This window comes from Neophocaena asiaeorientalis, unplaced genomic scaffold, assembly GCF_003031525.2.
Source record: "Neophocaena asiaeorientalis asiaeorientalis breed wild unplaced genomic scaffold, Neophocaena_asiaeorientalis_V1.1 scaffold344, whole genome shotgun sequence".
In the NCBI taxonomy this organism is placed as follows: Eukaryota; Metazoa; Chordata; class Mammalia; order Artiodactyla; family Phocoenidae; genus Neophocaena; species Neophocaena asiaeorientalis.
The window spans coordinates 53831-75419 of NW_020174693.1; the positions used below are offsets into that span (position 1 = coordinate 53831).

At 36.7% G+C, this 21589-nt stretch overlaps 1 protein-coding gene across 1 annotated transcript in view; it reads left to right on the forward strand.

The window, feature by feature from the left end:
* Positions 1-5483: 5483 nt before the first annotated feature.
* ANKS1B (ankyrin repeat and sterile alpha motif domain containing 1B) overlaps positions 5484-21589 on the forward strand; it is a 711904-nt gene continuing 695798 nt past the window's right edge. The window contains exon 1 of the mRNA XM_024758913.1: positions 5484-5619. Coding sequence (XP_024614681.1) covers positions 5484-5619 — 136 coding nt within the window. The remainder of the gene's footprint in view (positions 5620-21589) is intronic.

A 21589-nucleotide genomic window follows, 5' to 3' on the forward strand; every position in this document is an offset into this window, starting at 1 on the left:
TGGCAATTAATCTGTGTATCAAAATCCACATTTCTCACAATAAGGAAGAGGGCTTGAAAAGGCTAAGAGGTTGGCAGGGTTAGATACTACCTAGCAATGGGCAGAGTTGCCTCTTTCCCTTAGTTATGGCAATAAAGATCTTGTCATAGTCCTTTTGTCTGGGATACAATAGTATGAAAACTAGATTTGCTGAGATAAGACCTAGGTTGTAGCCCCAAAACGTTCATTAACCAGATGTTGATTAATATTGGACACCTAATAATTCCAAACCTTAGTTTCTGGATGGGGATAATAGTAATATTAGGAGGATTGTTATGAGAGCTAAATGCGAATCATCTGGCTAAATGAAATACTATTTACTTTGCAGACTGTAAAACACTTCATAAGTTGCTATTCTTCTTACAGTGATTTGAATCTGTGATAGTTTTTGAATGACATTATTTCAGATTTCATTAATTCAACAAATGTTTATTAAGTGCATACTATGTGAAAAAGATGATTGTAGTCTTTGCCTCTATGGTTCTTTAATTCTAGATGAGGAATCAGGCCTTAAAATACTGACTGAAATGTTAGCTATTTTATATATTTATTTTTTAGCATATATTCGTCGACTCCTACTATGAACATGGCACTTTGCTAGGTACTAGACAAGCAGGTCTTTAGTTATTAACCCCATTTAACTTATAGATTAATGGGATTATGTTTAACCTTTAGTTTATTCTTCCAGATCTTGTTATTTTAATGAGTTTACTACCTGGATCATTAATGCATTTAATGAAATCATTCAGCATGGAAATTCTGAGATATTATGAAAGACCATGTTAACTGTTTAAAAAGAATCAGTAGGTACTATGACTAGAACATTTTATGATTCTGTCATCAAATACAGTTATAATGAAAGGAAATGAATTTATTTTGACCTGACTTACTCTTAGTAACTCATGCTTGTGTTTGAAAGTGAATTAATTGGGAGAGGAGCAAGACTAGAGGCAAGGAGACCAGTTTGGAAGTTGTTTAGCAGTTCAAGTGAGATACAATGGTGACCTGGACCAGGGTTGTAGTGGCGGTAGAGAGAAATGAATGTGTTTGAGATACCTAATTCAGTGTTGTATATGGGACTTGGGGAATGAGTGGGCATGATGTTGAGATAATGATTTAAGGAGAAATTGACAAAAATGTTTAAAGATGTTTTTTGAAAAATAAACATGAGGATAATCATCAGTGCTTTGATAAGGATGAATATGAGGAGAGACATAGCCTACCAGATAGTAAAATTAATTTTAAGGCTTCAGTAATCAAAGCAGTATGATTGTGGTATAGAATAGACTGACATATGGAACAATTAGAAAATCCAGAAACAGATTCAGTTATATGTAAGCATATGGTGTATAACTGTTGTCACAGGAATTCCATTTCAAAAGAACTAGTTGAGCATGTAAACAAAGATATATGCACAAGAGTGTTCCCTTAAAAGAAAAACATTAAAATTTCAGTATAATAAGATTGACTAAATAAATTATGACTGTGCGTGTACTGGGACTTAAATTCATCATGTAGACATGTATTTGTCATTGAAACTTGTTCAGAATACATTACTAGAGGTAAATACCAAATCAGAAAACATTACATATAATATCTTTATATATTTATACTTAATATCTTTATGTAAGACTTACAGAAAATCTCTTGAACTTGTATCCTTCTTGGGGTGGGAAAACGCAATGCCCTCCGTAAGATTTCTGTAGAATCTACAAGGCATCCAATCTCAATTCTCATGATCACCTCTTGCTATAACTTCCTATTTGTGTAGAACTTTTGATTCCATTCATTTTTCACATCTTGTGTCTATTCTTGATTCTCTGTCCCATGACTACTGGAATAGGTAATGTACCCTGGTTACTTGTATGAATGTACTTTGTACAGGAATATCCATAGCAACATTTTTCTTAATAACAAAACATCTGGGAAATGTTTAAAGGTCCGTTGTTGGGAGAATGTGTAAGTGAATTTGTGGTATGCCTATGTGATGGACTCCTGCATCACACTGAAAATAAATGAAACTCAGAAGCATAATATTGATTGAAAAAAGTCACAGAAGAGCAAGAGCATTTATATTATATATATGAAATTCAAAAGCATACAGTACGAAACCATTTATTCTTTATTGATACTTACATACATAAATAAATTTTAACAGCAATCCAGGGAATTATAAACACAACGTTCAGAACAAGATTTAGCCCTGGTTGCCAAGGGAAGGGGTGGGAATGGAAAGGGCAGCATGGGATGGGAGGGGCAGATCTCAGTGGTAATGATCAGTCTCTTAAACATGGACACACGTGGATATATTTTATTATTTTATAATCTTATATATCCTCTTTCAAGGGATACTTGTCAGGTATTTCGTTGAATGCCCTGCTTTTTTGGTAATGTAAAATATTTGGTTACAAAGGTACGGCTTTGCTATCTTTGTTTTACTATCTCCTCCTTGCTATCTTTGTTTTACTATCTCCTTCCCTTGGGGCCCTCACTTTCCATAAGGAAGCCATGTGCGTACTATAGACTTCTACGCCAATGAGAAATGATGGCACTCCCTTAAGAAGCAGAAGAGAGTGTACTTCATTATTGTTTAAAATAGTTGGTCTTTCCTTTGCACACACCACATGTCTACACACAGGAAGCCATCTGGGAGAATATACACCAAAATGTTACTGTTAGTTATCTGAGCATGCTGGGTTTTCATGTGATATTTTTTTCTCTTTCTTTATAGTTTCTAATATTTCTCTAATAAATATATATACTTAATATACTAACTCACCCTGTGTGGTTAAATTTCAAAGTAGTTTTCAAGGCCTTTAAAATCCTCATAATTCTTTATAAACATAGTAAAAGTCCAACTTAATCAAAGAATGGGTTGTTCTGATTAATTTAATTTTAGGATGAACTAGGGTTTAAGCTGGAGACTCTTCTTTCATAGGCTCCTTACAATCTTACTGTAATCTCATTTTTTTCACTTTTGATATGCAAAGCAGTAAACAATCATTTAAAAAAAACAGAAGAGTAAAGTAATTTACATCTTTAAAAGGCATTATCCTTTTCCTAATTGGTATTCAGATTTGTTTGAAAGGACATTAGAGACTGTTCAGTTGATCAAAATATTTACTGAGGACCCATTATGTGGCAGGAGTTATATTAGATTCTGGGGATAGAGTGGTGAATAAGAGAAATTCCAGCTTTCATGGAGTTTACAGTCACCTGGTGTGTTTTATACATAATTTTATCAATAGATAGTTCTGTGTAAACATTTCCACTTAATGAGGAGTTCTGTTGCTTTCTAGTGCTATTTTTAGCTAATTATTATATCAGTGCATTTTTTTAATATTTAACTTTGTCTGTTATTTTATTTTATTTTTTAATTTATTTATTTACTTTTGGCTACATTGGGTCTTCGTTGCTGCATGTGGGCTTTCTCTATTTGCGGCGAGCAGGGGCTGCTCTTTGTTGCATGCGCAGGCTGGGCTTCTCATTGCGGTGGCTTCTCTTGTTGCGGAGCACAGGCTCTAGGTGCGCGGGCTTCAGTAGTTGTGGCATGCGGACTCTAGAGCACAGGCTCAGTAGTTGTGGCACATGGGCTTAGTTACTCCGCGGCATGTGGGATCTTCCTGGACCAGGGTTCGAACCTGTGTCCCCTGCATTGGCAGGTGGATTCTTAACAACTGCACCACCAGGGAAGCCCTGTCAGTGCAGTTTTATTTTAGAAGATAAGCAATATTGTTAATTCACAGAAAGCTATTTTTTGTGTTGCCCCAAATTTGCCCTCCTTGACTAATAAACATTGCTCTTTGTTCTACTTTTAAGAACTTTAGAATAAATCTACCACAACAACTTATCCCCTTCCCCACTTTGTGGGATAGCTCTTGAAGGACAGACTTTCAAATATGTTGAGAAAACTATTATGCAGCTATAAGGCTTCTCTGGGATAGAACACTGCAGTTCCTTTCATCATTTCTTCTGTGACATGGTTTTTAAATCACATACCATCCTGATTGCTTTCCTCTGGACGCTTTCAACTTTGTCACCCTTTGTTGTTAAAAATAAATTACTCCCAATTTCCTGCTTTCAATAGAGTAGAGTGAACATAATTGACTCTTTGATGTGTGAGGGTCTGGTATAGTCTGAAAGCAATTACACTGACCTTGAATACTTATTCTGCTATACTGTAAGTATCATTATAGAAAAAAATAGGAGCTTGTACTAAATCTTTACCAACCCATGGATATATCTTAGAAGATTTTTTGAAAGTGAGTTAATTTTTCTTCTTATTTGTTTTTTTCTTTTGATAGTGAAGTATGGTTTATAAAGATAACAAATATCAAAAGTAAAACATGATTAATTGTGAAATTCACCATGCAGATAATCTGTTTTTCTTCTCTAGTAAACTGTGAACTTTCTGAGGGCAAGGATTATGTCTTATTTGTTTTTTTAAATCTCCAGCAGTTAGCACAGTCCTAGATGTATATGATAGATGCCCAATAAATATTTGCTGACCATTAATGCCTTATATAAGAAATAAAGATCTTGTAAAATGAAACAAATTACAGTTTTTAGAATATATTGAAGAATCAGTAATATAAAATTGGACCATAATTTTATCCTAACCTGAAAAGAGTAACCTTAGTATATTAGTTAGCAGTATTCACCACCGAAGTGTGTTGGGTGGGAACGCATTTACTTCTAAGTGACTGAAAACCCAATTAGCAATGACTCAAACAATCAGAACTTTAATATTTGCTTAAGAAGCCTGAAGAAACTGGTCCTGGGGCTATTTGAGCAGCTCAGTGATACCATCTAGGTCCCAGGCTTTTTTACCCTTCTGTTGCCATTCTTGGCCTGTTAGCTTTTTGAGGTAAGAGGCTTACTGCCTATGGTTACAACATGCCTGCCCCCTCCAGACATCAAGGCTGCATGCAGAGAGAGGAAACCAAGGAAAGCCAAGGCTCTTAAAAAGCCTCTTTACATGTCTTTTCTTTGAAGAAAAATATTTTTCCAGAAGCCTCCCAGCAAATTTCCCCTTATATCTAACTGGCCAAAACCTGAGTCATATCTCTAGGAAGCAAGCAAAGGAGTAAAGTTGTGGGAATGACTGTGGATTAGTTAAACAACAGTTTATGCCACAAGTAGAAAATACACATGTATTACAAAACGATCTCATGACAGGAGATCAGGACCTCCCCTGATAACGTCAGGGGAACCAAATTATAAAGACTCTTCTAAAAAGATCACTGATAATATTGGGGTTACACTGTTGCATAACTTATTCAAACAGATGAACCATCACCTGTCAATCACTTTTAGAAGAACTGACGAACCTTATTATTTTTTCTAGTTTTTATAAATTAAACAGGCTGTGTCTTTATCACAAAGCTATTTTTATTTTTTCTCCTTCCTTTCAGGAGTCCTATCCAAAGAAGAGGAATTACACTATGGAAATTGTACCATCTGCTTCTCTGGATACATTTCCTTCAGAAAATGAGAATTTTCTATGTGATCTCATGGACACAGCAGTTACAAAGAAACCTTGCTCCTTAGAAATTGCAAGGGTCCCTTCTCCAAGAACTGGTAATATTTCTTACTGACATTTGGACCAATTCAATTTATATGCCTGCATATGTGAAGATGTGTCATTAATATTTAGATTTCCCACAATATTTAAAAAATGAAAGTGCCCCGATATAGTCACAATGATTTTTACTTTTATTTTTTTGCATTTTGAAGTGAGTCCAGGTAAGTTAGAGCATTTTTGATGTGAAGTCTCTTAACTTCTTGACAAGACCCTCATGGAGATGGTTCTGTCATGGTGAAGACACTGAAACATTTTAACAGTGAAAAACCTTCTAGGTCAGGTACAAAACATTGGGTCCTTTAGAGTTCATAGCAAATTTGGTAGCAAGAGTCTTTCAATATACTTTCCTGCATCCTATCTGCTTACAGGTTATCAAAGCATACTCAGCTACTTTGTGTATTTTATCTCTTTTGTGGTATTTTCAGATCCATTGTTTTATTTTTTGCATTATAAACTGGTGAGCAAGGCAAACAAATATTATGCCTATTTTACTGATAAGGAGATTGGAGCTAAGTGTCTTATTTAAGATCTATACATTGGGGGCCCTTTGCTTGAACATGAGTTTTTGACTACCATCATGTTTGCATTCTGTTCCTTTGCCACTGCCTCTAAGAAAGAATGTGCAGTAGTTAACATGAAAGCTAATGAGGGAGGAAACCTTCAAGTGGGTGGTCAGCATATTCAAAGCTGCAAAGAAGTTGGTAGGAGAAGTTCTGAGGAGAGGCTATTTTTTTTTTTTTTTTTGGTTTGATAATCCAATTGCTGCCTATCTTTGAATAGTAAGTTTAAGAAGTGATGTGATAAAACCAGATTTCTGAAAGTTAGCAGTGAGACACTCGGAAATGCAAAATAAGGAAATGGGAGTGGAGAATACAGGTTACCCTTTGAAGAGGATTAGAAGAAGAGATACGATGCTAACATGAAAAGAAAGTGGTATGAAGGAGAAATGGATAGTTTAGTTTAGGATAAGTAAGACTTGGTCAGGTTTACAAGTTGGAGGAATTTGCTGGTGGAGAGCAAGAGATTGAAGACAAAGAGTAAATAGAACTGAATAGGTAGAAATTAAGACTGAGCTAGTCTAAGAAAACACAGACATTGCTTCTCTCAGAGAGAAGAGAAGATAGAACATTATGAATACAAGGAAAATAGCTACTTCCATATGGGTTCAATTTCTGAGTACTGTAAAAGGTTATTGACTGAAAAGAAGAGCTAGATGTTGAGAAGGGTTAAAGTAAAATTCAGAAATACCATTCTAAGTAATAGGCTATGGTATTTTATAGAAGTGAACAAGTAGATTTTTGAGAAGCATTGAGGCCAGGGTGTTATATGAATCATAAGCATGCAGAAAGAATATTTTAGGATGAGGTAAGAGCATAATCATGAAAATAGTTTATTGAGCATTTACTGTGTGCCAGATACTATTATAAGTGCTTTATATACATTATTTCACATAATCCTTACAATGCTGTAAGGTAATAATGCCATTATTCCCAATTCACAGTGAGGAAAGTGAGGCACCAAAATATTAGGTAACCTCCCAAGGTTATATGTTAACAGCGGATGGTTCTGGGACTTGAACTTGTGTTGTCCACTTGTACTCTTAAATACTGTCTATGTTAGTTAATGCTGCTGCATTATATTAGGAGATAAAGTGGAATAGAAAGTGTGAACCAAGTACTGAAATCAGCAAGAAATGTGGAGGTATGCCTGGAAGTCCACATATGATAACAATAAAATCAGAAAAAGTATGTTATAATAGGATAGCATAATCATCAGATGAGCAGCAGATTTCGGATGAAGGTAGAATAGTGAGTGATTCAGAAGCAATCATGGAGAGTGAAGACAGTGCTGAGAGATGATAAGAATGTGAGTTAAATGAAAGATCTTCTGTAGGAGAGGTCACAGGGGAAAATAGTGGGGAAATCAGGGGCAAAGCTCAGTTAATGTAGGAAAATGGACGGTATATATGTATGAAAATTTAAAAGAGCCTTAATTAGGGAATGGGGGTAAGGGTGTTAAGTTAGGGTTGGTGGAAGCAGGAATGAAAGCATTGTGTATTCATTAAACAATCAAAAACGAATTGAGTTCCTTCACATGCCAGGCATTGCTTTGCATGCTGAGAATACAGGGATGAAAAAGACATGGACCCAGGTAACAAGGCTAATAGGCTAATAGGAGAAAAACTCTCCTGCTGAAAACCAATAAACGTGCTGGATAAAAATACAGAAAAGGAAAACTTAAAAGCATCAAAAAGGTGACAGGAAGATTATGTAAAGCGAATAACATTTAAATTAGGAACTTCTTTTTATCAGTATATTAGTAAGAAATAATCAGGCAGTACATTGGTGAAGGTGGGAAGCCAGTGGAGCATTAAAGCCACTTTTGTCCTGAGGGAATTTGCTGAACCTGCTGTTGAACTTTGGTGCTCAAGTCTTCTATGGATTTGTGTACAGAAAACAAATCTCTGTGCCTGCTCAGCATGAGGATTCTAACAGGAAATCCTTCCTCCATAGAGCGAGGAGTACAGGGGCTACACCCTCACAGTCATCAGAAGTAGTCCTGCCTCATAACCTTCATTCTGAGGAGACTGCAAGGTCTGAAAAGATGATTTGTTGTGAGCAGAACAAGGGGAGAAATTCCTGAGGAGCTGTAACCATGAGCTGGTCCTCACACAGGTTTGCACCCAAAACGTATCATCCATGTGGTCTAAAAAACATCAGTCCATGAATTTAGTTTAAAGTAATACCCTCAGTCATCAAGCAGAAGCAAATGTAAACGTCTAGAGAGGAATGTATTATCTTCCTAGGCCCCAAATAATTCCTATAAATACTTTTGCAATTAAAATGATCAGTTTACAAAGATTAAGCCTAAAAGAAAAAGATCCCCAAACAAGAATCAACAGAAATAAGAACGAACAGATACACACCTGAAAGACTTCAAATACTGGAATTATCAGATACAGACTATAAAATGACCATGCTATTACAAATAAAAGATAAGCTTGAAGGTATTTTGAGGAATATAAGATGGCAGATATTTTTGCTGTTTTTGGAAAATATAATCCTCCACAGTCTGCCCTCTGGTCACAATGATTTATATCCTTTTCCTATCCAAATTACACTCATTTTTTCCTTCAGGATTCCCAAACATCAGCTCGTTACTGCATGAACTCCCAGACTAGGTTCAGGTATGTGTGAGTCGTCCTGGTGCAGTTCTTATGGTATAGGTCCTTGACTACCTTTGCTCTTGACAATGATGACCTGTGAACTAAAGAGACAAGTTACCAGTCTCCTGTCCCATAACATATAAGAGTGGGAAAGGCATAGGAAAACCACAATTGACACTCCCATTCAAACACAGGGAAAATAGGGCATGCAGCCATCACTAGTCTGTGGGAATTCTGAATCTAATCAAGCACAGTTACTTGATTAAGGCTTAGTACAATGGAGTAGTGATTGGTTTCTGTGGCTCTCGGTTCCACCCTCCAAGTCATTCTTCTTTTTCCATAAAAAGTAAACCATGTTTACAGCTGAGTATCTTTCTCACTTACTTACTGTCTATAGAAGATTAGGGGTCAAAAGACCTCTTTTCATTTTTTATTATCTCTTTTCATTTTATATTACAGTGATAATCTACTGATCTACTTTCTTTTAAAACTTTGTGGACTTCCTGTGTTTCAATTTATACTCCATTAGACAAAAAATTATATTTCAGATAAGTTTTTCTCTGCCTTGTGCTACTTATAAGAATTCTGTGAGACAATGTCCTTGAGGTTCTTAGGAACCCTGTTATTAAACAAGGAGGATCTATGAGGCATGCCCTTAAATCCTTAGACGGTCTTTTGTCTGGCTTAAAGTTTCTACGTGGCACTACCTGAGATCTTTCTTAGGTCTTAACATATGATCTTGTATCTCACCCACATTTGGTCATTGGCCTTATTTCTTTGAGGATTGTTTGCCATTTGGAGCAGCTAGAAATGAGAAACCCGTTTTGGTTTTGTACCCAGAAATTTCTGGCCTCTTTGTATTTAGTGGGTCATTCTTTAGTTCCTCTCTCTACTGGCATGTTATCGTGGGCAGCCAGATGAAGCTGGGTTGACTTTAAATATTCTGCCTGGAAATCTCTTCAGCTAGATCATAGAGTTCATTTGGTTCAGTTTCTTTTCTCAGTGTTATTGCAGAAGTCAATGTCACCAAACTTTCCTCTACTTTATAAATGACTCCCTGCCTTTAGGTTCCAATCATTACATTTGCTGTCCTATTTAAGCCTTCAGCAACAGCTTTCTCATAGCTTTTTAGACTTCCACGAATCCTCTCCTTGGCCTTTAGCCTTTCACAAGCACTCATTTTGAGGCTCTTCCAGCTTTTGCCTGCTGCCTCATTCACAAAATTAGTGCCATGTATTTTAAATTTTTATTGTGGCAGCACCCTGTTTTCAAGTATTAGAATCTGTTCTGCTTATTGATTGCTATAGAACAAACCACCTCAACACTTAATGTTTGAGCATTTATTTTGCTTATAAATCTGCATTTCGGGAAGGGCTTGGCAGGGATAGCGTCTTTCTGCCCCAAGTGGTATCAACTGGGGCAACTTGACTGGGGGCTGGAGGATCTCTTCTCAAGACCGATCCTTACTCATATGGCTGGAATGGCCTACTTGGACTTCAGCATGGTATGTAAAAGTGTTCCAAGAGGAAGTATCCTAAGAGAACGAGGCAGAAGCTATGTTACTCTTTATAACTTAGCTTCAGAAGGCAACATCGCTTCCATTGTAGACAAGAGCCTGCATATATTTAACTGGAGGGAATTTAATTCCCCTTCCCCTTTATGGAAAAGTGTTATCTAAGTCATATCGTAAAAAGATATTCTTACAGATACATTTGGAAAATATAAACTTCAACAGTGCCTGCATTGTTCGTTGTTATTGTTGTTTTCTAAGTGGGATAAGAGTTAATTTGCATGGGTACATAATTTTCCCCAATTGTGTTCAATCATTTGGATTCAGTATAAAAGAAACCAATTTGCTCAGCTGACCCAGGCTTAATTTATAACGATTGGTGGTCTTTGTACTTTGGGCTGTGATTGTGAATCCTAGGGGTGAGGGAGTCCAGAATTAAAAATGGGAGAATTTTTTTTTAATGATAGGAATACGGATGAATATGAGAGTCAGAGCAGTTTCTGTTCCAGTTCTAGATGGAACCTTATCAAGTGAACCTCACAAAATTCCCCTCCATAAACAACATAGCAGGTAGAAGGGAGCATCAATATAACTGTCATCTGGCTGGATGAGGAAACAGTTCACGTCTTTTCCTTCTGTTGATTCCATTAACCTGTACCTTAGGTTTTGCCTGGATCCAGTTACTTCCAAGTCTCTCATTCTGCTATGCTTAGCTTTGCCTTCTTAGGACCAGCTAATTAAGCTCATGAACTTAGGGGAAGTTACGGACTTCTCTTAGAGTTACTGATGTTTTCCCTTTGTTACTAAGTCCCTTATTATCTAAAGGTAGGGCTTCTAGAAGAGGAGACCTCTCTTGATGCACATGAGTCATTTGGAGGCCCTCAGACTGAACTGGGTAGGTAACTACCTACAGTTCCTCACTTAATAAACATTTATTGAGTGCCTCTGGTGTTCTAGATCTCATGCTGCATGTTTCAGAAGAAACAGAGTGAAAGGTAAACGTTCTGATATTTAGGAGCTCAGAAGTGTTAAAATTAAGGGTAATAAGTTCAGTGAGAGAGGTGAGCATAAGGTGTTCCAGGAGAGTAGAACAGGAGGTAGTGCCTGATCTGAGCCTCAAAGAAGGAAGAGTTAGATGAATGAATGGGAAATATATGGCTCTCTAGGCCAGGGAATAGTGTGTACAGAAATTCAGATGTGTGGAAGAACATACTGCATTCACAGACTATGCCCAATATAGCATGGTTAGAGCATAGAATGAGACTAGGGAAAAATGCATAAAAGAAGAAGTGACATGCTGAAGGTTGGATAGCAGAGTCAAACCACTGACAGACTTTAAGGAGGGACATGATAGATTTTTGTGTTTTAGAACGATCTCTCAGGAAGCAGTGTGGGGGATAGATTGAACAAAGGCTAGAGGCAGGAGGATTAATTAGGAGATCAATGTGCAGTCTCAGCAGAAAATGCTGATGGCCAGGAGAAAGCCAATGCCAACGAAGAGGGGGAAGCGGGAACAAAGCTGAGAGGTATGTAGGAGTGAAGCTCATCCCTTCTGCCCGTGGGATTCTGCCGTTTGGAAGATAGTAGCCAAGGGAACTAAAGAATTATATCTTAGGGTATGTATTCTACAGTTTTTGGTTAACTGTGCAGGATAACTTGGCTCAGTTTTACAAACAAAATGAGGATTTCTACACATACAGGAACTGCATTCTGAAGCTTTTCCTGGAAAGAAAGAAAGACAGTGAGGAATAGAGAGAGACAAAGATAGAGATGGAGAGAGTGGAGGGAATGACCATTTCTTTAGAGGGACGGTGATAAGTTGATTTGTGCCCCCATCCCCCCCACCATAAGGGTATATTGGAACCCTTAGTACTCCTAGGACCTCAGAATGTGGTCCTTATTTGGAGAATTGGAGACAGGATCTTTATAGAGATCATCAAGTTAAAATGAAGTCTTTAGGTGGGCTGTAATCCAACATGACTCATAAAAAGGAAGACACAGAGACGTGCAAAGAGGGAAGACAGTGTGAAGAGACATGGGGAGAAGATGGCCATGTAAAAGCCAAGGAGCGAGGCCTGGAACAGATCCTTTCTTCACAACCCTCAGGAAGAACTAGTTCTGCCAACACCTTGATTTTGGACTTCCAGCCTCTAGAACTGTGAGAAAATACATTTCTGTTGTTTTAAACACCAGGTTAGTAGCAGCCTGAAGAAAGAAATACAGGGGCTATAACTGAGCACACAAACTCAGTACCTAGATGGGAGAGGTGAATTAGGGTGTTGGGGTCTACAGGGGCAGATCATGCCCGGACTTGCTTGTCTCAGAGGCTGTGCAGCCTGAGGGTCTTGGCTGTAACTGCCATTGTCATTCATGGGTATGGAATATGTATTTTTCTCAGAAAATCAGTTAAGTATGGATGTTAGTTCCCTCTCTGTGGTCTCTTTTACTTATTAACTAGATGAGCTAGTACAAAACAGGTCTCATCCTGACCACAAGAAAAAAATTTTTGTCATATCAACTGGTTTAATTTAAATACGAAAGCAACTTATTAGTAAATCTATATTCAACAAGATTTTACAATTAAACCAGAAAATGAAGCATACTCCTGCAAGGAGCATTTTACTCATGCCTCAGTGACTACAGATTTATATGGAATAAAGAATAATATTGCTCTAGTACTAGGCTCATTAAATAAAAATGAACAGAAGTCCAGTCCTTGCTTGGTAAATTTTCTAAGACTCATGTTTACTCAGTATTGAATCATATTTATTTCCCTTATTGCATTGAGCAAAGTACCTTACATAATCGTAGTGGTGACTCAGTTACATAAATGAATGAATCATTAAATGAGTGAATGAATGAATGAATATCACCCTTAAAATAAAATGGCTATGATAGCAGAAAAATCCCTTATGAAATAGTCAGGTGCCATCAAAGATAGTGTTTTCTTATCTGCCTTTCATTACACAGGGGAATTTTTCCATTTTATGGTTACTAGGCAACCTGTTATTTTGAATCACTTAGTACGGGCTTTGCTTACTATGGATGCTCAATAAATCCATTTTGATTAATGAGCAATTTACAACAACACCAGTGAAGACTGTTCCAATCCTGTTGGATAAGAATAAATGATCTCTGATAAAAAGGACACAATCAATAGTACCATGCCAGGATAGTGTGGGTCTCGGTTACCTTTATTCAATTTGCTAATGTGCTCACTGAACTATGGTCAACCTGAAACAAAAATGTCATGCGGTGAATAATCGTCCACACCTCACTACACCTCCCCCAGTATCCTAAAATAGGTAGTAGTGTGAGGGTGGTTCTGTAACTTATTTATACCAAAATATTTTTTGAAATGGTGAAGCTTTCTTAATTCTAATGCCAAATTTTTGAAATTAAAAGAATTCAGACTGGACTAGGGCAAATGTTTATCTCTGCTAAGCAAGTGGGTAGTGTCAACATGAGTTCTGTGGGTATGTTTAACTCATTTAAGATAGCAAACTATTTTTAAGCCCCTTGAAAGCATTCTTTAGCTTACAAACACTGGCCTTGCTGATAAGAACCATTTTTATCAAACAGCAATTATTTATTTGCCATTGTCTCTGTGCTCAGTGCTGTCTTAGCCATTTATTAAGGCAGATCTCTGCGTGGTAAATTTGTAACCCAGTGTTAGTTTATAGAAGGGCAAAGAGAGAAAACTAGGGCAGCAGTACCTGCAGTGAAATCCTGGTAAATTAACCATTCTTTCATCCATATGGACAGTTAACTAATTTGAAAATGTAGTCATCTCAGTTCGATCAAATTGGGGGAAGTTTGTTTTATTTGGAAAACAACGTCCTAAACAAAAAGAACATTATCGCTTTTTTTCCTCAAACCAATTCTACTTGTTCTATACATGAATAACATGAATCATAGACTCATAAGATTTCTAAAAATACAGTGAACTCTTATTAAAGTGATTATGTGGGGGATATAAGCTTTTTCTGATGTCATATATGGTATCCTGTGGAACAGAGATTCTCTGCAATGTCAGAATATGTATAATAATGAGGTAAACATTCATTAATTCATAAATTCATGCTCACCAAATTCAAGCAGGCCCTCCACACTACATCTGTCCACTCTTCCTTTACTCTCCTCAAACCTCAGATACTTTATCCTACCTTGTCTCTTATTCTCAGCAGATGACCTCATATTTTAATTAATAAAGAAAATTGGAGCAACAAGGACCTAATGTATGGCACAGGGAACTGTATTCAATATCTTGTAATAGCCTATAATGGAAAAGAATATGAAAAAAATATATATATATGTACGCATAACTGAATCACTTTGCTATACACCTGCATCTAACACAACACTGTAAATTAACTAAACTTCAAAAAAAATGGTTAAAAAAAAAAGAAAATCAGAGCCATCAGGTGGAAGTTTAACGTCCTCCACCAAGTCTACAAGTACAACTGCCCCTGCACCTTCTCCTGCTTATTCCTCCTGTTAAAATAGAGGGTATTTTTCTCATGCTGTGTATGGAAGGTCAGCTCCAACCTCTGTGCTCCATGTCTCTACCTTCCCAGGAATCTGACCCTTTCATTCACTCCTTCTCTCTCCTGTGGTTTTCGTTGTTGTTTTTTAAAAATTTATTTATTTTATTTGTTTATTTTTGGCTGCGTTGCGTCTTGGTTGCTGTGCGCGGGCTTTCTCTAGTTGCGGCAAGCGGGGGCTCCTCTTCATTGTGGTGTGCAGGCTTCTCATTGTGGTGGCTTCTCACGTTGCAGAGCAATGGCTCTAGGCACGTGGGCTTCGGTAGTTGTGGCACACAGGCTCAGTAGTTGTGGCTCCCGGGCTCAGTAGTTGTGGCTCACGGGCTCAGTAGTTGTGGCTCATGGGCTCTAGAGTGCAGGCTCAGTAGTTGTGGCGCACAGGCTTAGTTGCTCCATGGCATGCGGGATCTTCCCGGACCAGGGCTCGAACCCGTGTCCCCTGCATTGGCAGGCAGGTTCTTAACCACTGCGCCGCCAGGGAAACCCTCCTGTGTTTTTAATTGTCCTTCTTCCCTGGGCCATGCACAGTAACATTTAAGTCTGTTTAAGTCTTTTTTTTTTTTTTTGTGGTACGCGGGCCTCACACTGTTGTGGCCTCTCCCGTTGTGGAGCACAGGCTCCAGACGCGCAGGCTCAGCGGCCATGGCTCATGGGCCCAGCAGCTCCGTGAGATGTGGGATCTTCCCGGACCGGGGCACGAACCCATGTCCCCTGCATCGGCAGGCAGACTCTCAATCACTGTGCCACCAGGGAAGCCCTGTTTAAGTCTTTTTCATTTGAAAAACAATAACGAACAAAAGAAACAACTAATAATGAAAGCGACAAATAAAGAACTAAAAAGTTCCCTGATCCCACTTGATTCCTCAGCTGCTATTCTTCTCTCTATCCCCTTCACATTCTTAGTATGTTCATTTTCTTCCTTACCTTTCACTTCTCAGCCCACCTTGTCAGGTTTCCAGTCCTCACTGCTCTGTTGAAAGGTGCTTTCTAGGAGGCCAGTGCCTCATCCATTAGGCTACTGGGGCTGACGAAAGGTGCTTTGTAAAGGTACCAATGACCTTGATGTCACAAAATCTAAAGGACATGTCTCAAACCTCATTTTTCTTAACCTCTCAGCAGCGTTTCACAGGTTAGTGACACCTCCATCTTGACATCTTTTCTTCCCTTTGCTGTCCAAGGGAGATTTTCATCTTATGCTGTTCTCTCTCTATATTGACAGCCGATATTTTTCTGCAAGGTTCTAAAAGTTGGGAGTTCCTCAAGGCTCAAAGTCCTTCCTTTTCTATTTACTTTTCCCTCTTCCTAAGTGATCTCATCCATAGTATGGCTTCTGTTACAGTCAACATGCTGAAGACTCCCAACTATTTCTGGTCTAGACCACTTCCTCTCAATTCCAGCCTCATCCATCCATCCATTCATCCATCTGTCCATCTATTGAATGTCTCCACTTATATGTCTCAAAAATACCTTGACCCCAAAATTACACTTATGTCTTTCCTTCCAAACTTGCTCTTCATGCGCGGTTCCTTCTCTTAGTAAATGACTTAATCATTCATCTGATTGCAGAAGGCTGTGTGTCATTCTTTCCATCTGCATCTTCGTTAGCTTCCATATTCAATCAGTCACCAAGTCTTGTGGTTTTTAACTGGAATAGGTTGTAGGGTGAGGGTAATTCTGTAACTTACTGTTGATCCCTAACTACTTCTCAAATCTATCTGCTTCTCTTAATCTCTACCATCACCAATTACTCTTCTGGATTATTTTAATAATAAAATATTATTTGCCTATTTGCCTTCCTTGAATTTATTATTCACGTTGCAGCCAAATCTGAGTGCATCACTCCTCTCTTAGTGACATGCCACTGCTCTTAGAAAGATGACCCAAATCCCTAGTAAGGTTCAAAAGGCCCTGAATAAGGTGATATATTTTCTTCCTTTTCATTTCACACAATGTCCTCATGTCACACCAGTCTCTGCCTTTCCAACTGGCCCTCTTTAGTTCCTTTTAGTTCTTTAATAGGGGCAGCTCCTTTCTATCTGTGGGCCTTCACATGCCTGAAGCAATGTCTGTTTCTACTGTCCCTTTTCCTTCTCCTTCTCCCAAGTAAATAACTTGTATTATTATTCAGGGAAACCACCTTTGTGGGAACCCACACATACCTGTGCCCCAGACTAAGTATGTATATGGATGCCTCTGTTTTCTAATTTTTTAGCACCTTCTAATTTTATTTTCCTTTAGACCCCTTAGTTGTTTTTATTTTTATTTATTTATTTTTTTTGCAGTACGTGGGCCTCTCACTGTTGTGGCCCCTCCTGTTGCAGAGCACAGGCTCTGGACGCGCAGGCTCAGTGGCCATGGCTCACGGGCCAAGCCGCTCTGCGGCATGTGGGATCTTTCCGGACCGGGGCATGAACCCGTGTCCCCTGCATCGGCAGGCGGACTCTCAACCATTGTGCCACCAGGGGAGCCCTAGACCCCTTAGTTTTGATTGAGATTATGTAATTATTTTGGGGCTACTTATTGTAATATCTGTTTTAGTTTTTTGTCTTGTAGAGTTTACAATCTTGCCTGTTCTCCAATTGCAACCCTAGTTTCTAGCAAAATCGCTGCCACATAAAAGGCACTCAGTAAATTTTAATGAAAAAATAATAATAGCTAATGTTATTGACTACTTATTTTATGCATATTAACTTATTTAATCTTAAGCTATGTATGAAGTAAGTAGTTTTATCATTACTGTTTTGCAGAAAGGAAAACAAGGCACAGAAAAGCTTGGAGCTTTTTAGAAAATGGCAGTGCTGGACTTGGCATACAGGATATTTTACTCTAGAGATCATATTCTTAACCGCATTCACAGTTCATTAATTATTTATTTAGTTAAACACGTGATTTTGAGTTTTTTTTTTTTTGATTTGCAGGATAAATCTTGAATTTTTCCTTTCAGTAGAAAGAGTTGGAAACTTGTTTAGTGGTTTGTGATAGAGCTATATTGTGCCCATCTGTGAAGTGGTACTGAGGAAGGTTCTAATCAATCTAAAATAAGTGGATGAATTAGAGACAACCCCAAAGTCAAAACAAGTGAATGCCTAAGTAATAATGATAAAAGGATAAAATCATTAAAAATAATGTTTTCAAATAATATCTACTTACTCAAATTTTTATAATGGTACATAGTTGCCCCTGAATAAATAGCTGTTGAATGAATGAATGTCTATTTACCATTTGATACAAATTTGGTTGCAAACTAATATTATGTGTATGTGCATGGAAAAAAAAAAGACCAGGAAGATATCATAGTCATTTTACTATCTCTAGATGCTAGGATAACATGTAATTTTAATTTTTTTCATACCTTTTTTTATTGTCCAAACTTCCTACAGTTAACACATACTGTTTTTATAATTAGAAAATTAAAAATAGCTTAATCATCTAGAAAGTTAAAGTAGCTCATGTCAAAACAATTCCCATTTATCTAGTTAATGTTAAATATGTAGGTGATTTCCATCTTTGACGAAAGAAAGTTGAATAGGCTAAGGATGGATACTGTCTATAAAATACTGAAACTTCCTTGCAATAAACCTTTATCTGTTAAAGATTTGTTTTTAACCTATGGTTTTGCTCATATTCAGAATATTTTAATTTAGATTATCTTGTTTGGTGGACTGGTTGAACACTTGACGAGAGTTATTCTCAATGCTTGTAAAAGAGAAAATATTATTATAGCTCATGGGAATTTACAATTGTGCAGTTTCAATCCACTCTGATGATTAAGCTGTTATTTCATGGACTCCCTTATTAATGTTCTGTTTAGCAGCTTCTACATATAGCATTAAGTTGGAAATAACATTATACTAAAATTATAGTCTTAAAGAAATCTTGTATAATGCTTATAGTCTTATATTTAAAATCTTTTTTTTTCTCCCTACACTGTCTAGACATGTCAAATTCATCTACTGGCAAGCTCACTAGTTCATTTTATAATCTTTTCCATAGAGGCTGTGTTATTAATGTAATATTACACTAAGACTGCTAGTTCTCTCTTTAGGGACTCCTACACTCCTAATTAAGTAACATTAGCAAAATTAACTGCCACCCAACTACAGTCACATTATACATTTAAAAAGTAACCATTCTACATTAATATATTTTATGCTAGATTTTATCCAATATATTACATTTTACATTTGTATTACAATACATAAATCTGAGAAACTCATAATAAATTGTTTTGTTTTTCTGTTGGTCTCTCAGAAGTAATTGATAACAAATGGAAAAGACAGAAATAGCTTCTTCTTTTGTATTACTTTTGGGTATTGACAGACTAAGTTTGAATAGTTAAGAGTAGAGAGTTAAAAGTAATTTTATTTAATCTCAGTCAAGAATTAATGCACTAAAAATTTCCAGATCTATCATTTCATTACGTTTATCATCATATCTCCTATTGCAGTAGAGGAAACTGCATCAAAACAGATGAATAATTTGTTGAAAGAGATGAGAATTCACTGTGACTGTCAGCGTGTTTATTATTCATAGCTCTTCCCCAGTGCTGCAAAGCACTGTTTAGAACTGTCTATTTTTGTAAGATTCATTCATTTATTTATTCATTTGTTCCACAACTATTTATTGAGAACTTACTGTTTTCCAGGTCCTTAGGCGTATGAGACATGAAGAAAAAGAAAACATATTAGACATGAAATAATAGGAGAGGTTTTATCTATAATATATGGCTAAATAAAAGCTCAAAGTATTCTAGATACTGGGAGTCAAAAGGACTCAAATAGACCGTTATTGCATCCAGAGTTATATATTTTACTGCCAGAGTTGGCCACATTCATTCTCTGTAGGAGATCCTATTCTGTTCTTTATACACAGAACCCAGAGAAGAAACTGCAGGTGCCATTTAATCACATAGGCTTTCTATGCTTTTAATTTCTATAGAACCATTCAATTCATTACCAAATAGTCATCTAGTGTCTCTCACCTGTGAATAGAGGAAATTAAATGAGAATAATGGAATGCTAAAACCTGTGCCACAAACAAGTCAAGAGAAGTGAACTAGCTAGCATTTCTTTCCATAGAAAATTGAAAAGTACTAAGCAGACATTGTCCAAGGCAAGAATGAGGTTCCTGGATCATCATATCAGGTGAAGCATACTTTGATTACTGTAACTGAGTGTGGAAAAATGTGATTCATCTAAATTCTGAGACATAGCAACACAGAAATTTTTCTGAACAGATAAGCTCATTTTGAATATCTTTTAACTAATTGTTTGCCTTAGGAAATCCTGTTGGATTGTTGTTATTTTTTAGTATAATATAAAAATTTTCAACATAGCCACTAATACAATGCTTACTTTTTCTTCTAGTAGCTTTTTAAAAATAAGTTTATGTTCTCATCATAAAATTAAATAAATTATTTTAGTAATTTTGTGCAAGAAAAGTATTTTCCCCGAATCCTACCTATCAGAGAAACTAATGTTAACATTCTGGTTTATTCCTTTCCCACTTTGTTTTGTTGTTGCTGTGCACAGCTTTTCCATAATTGAGAACGAACATCTGGCATATATACGTTTGTATTGTATTGATTTTTAAATAAATTATATGTTTTTCTGATCATATAAGTATAATATGACCTGTCAACTTGGCAAGATCTGTCAGATTTATTTTAAAGTGACCCTTCCCCAATTTTCCAGTGTATCAAAACAATGATGAGGGATAAAATGTATAATGAGAAAATTATAAATTTTGGCTGTGCTGAAAAAGACAATATCTCCATGCTCAATCAGATCAGAAACACAAAATAGAAAGTGGAATCTAAATGGCAGACCAGCTGGTGACTGGGCCCAGCAATGGGAAGGGTCTGTAGGGAGATTGTATCCCTCAGGGTAATGGAATCTAAAAAATGCTTCACCTGAAGTGGGAGCCAGAAGTCAGGCCTACTGCTGAAGTGCAGCTAGGGTGTTAAATTTCCCCCAGAGAGTAAGAAAAGTGCACTAAAGAGCTAGAGAAACAAATACATTTAATGACTTTTGAATTTTTTTTTTTGTTTGTTAAAAGCATTTCCAGTAAAAATTTTAAGAGAAACCACTAAAAATTAGAAACATATTTTTATATCTTCCAAACCAATAATGGAAAATAAAAGAATAAAGGAATCTTTGTTAATTATAAAGTCTCTAAATCTGGAAAAAATAAGTAAAGCAAAGAGTAACCCTGGTGAACCAAAAATTCAAAATAGAAAATAATTAATGAAAGACAAAGATGGTCATATTGGATGTAATTTAAAAAATCTTACTGTGTGTTTCTTACAGGAGTCAAATCTAAATGAAAATGATACAACTGGGGTTAATAAAGCAAAAGATCAAGCAAAACCAACCTAAAGAAAGACATTGAAGCAATATTATCAACCAAAATATAGTTGAAAGTTAAAAACAAAAGAGTTAAATAGAGGTACGGTATAACAACAAAAGGGTAAAACACAATACCAAGAAGGTTAAAGTCATAAATTTTTTCACACAAAGCCTTGCCTTGAAATATTAGAAGCCAAAATTGATAGGACTTTGAATAAAAACTGAAATTCACAATTTGTGTAAGATTTTAATATTACCATATTTCAGAATATTGAAAAATGAAGAAACATAAAAATGTAGACTGTTGAATAATACAATTAACAAGCTTGATTTGATATCTAGAACTCTGTACCCATCAATAGACGATACATTCGTCTTCTCACGCCAACATAAACTCTT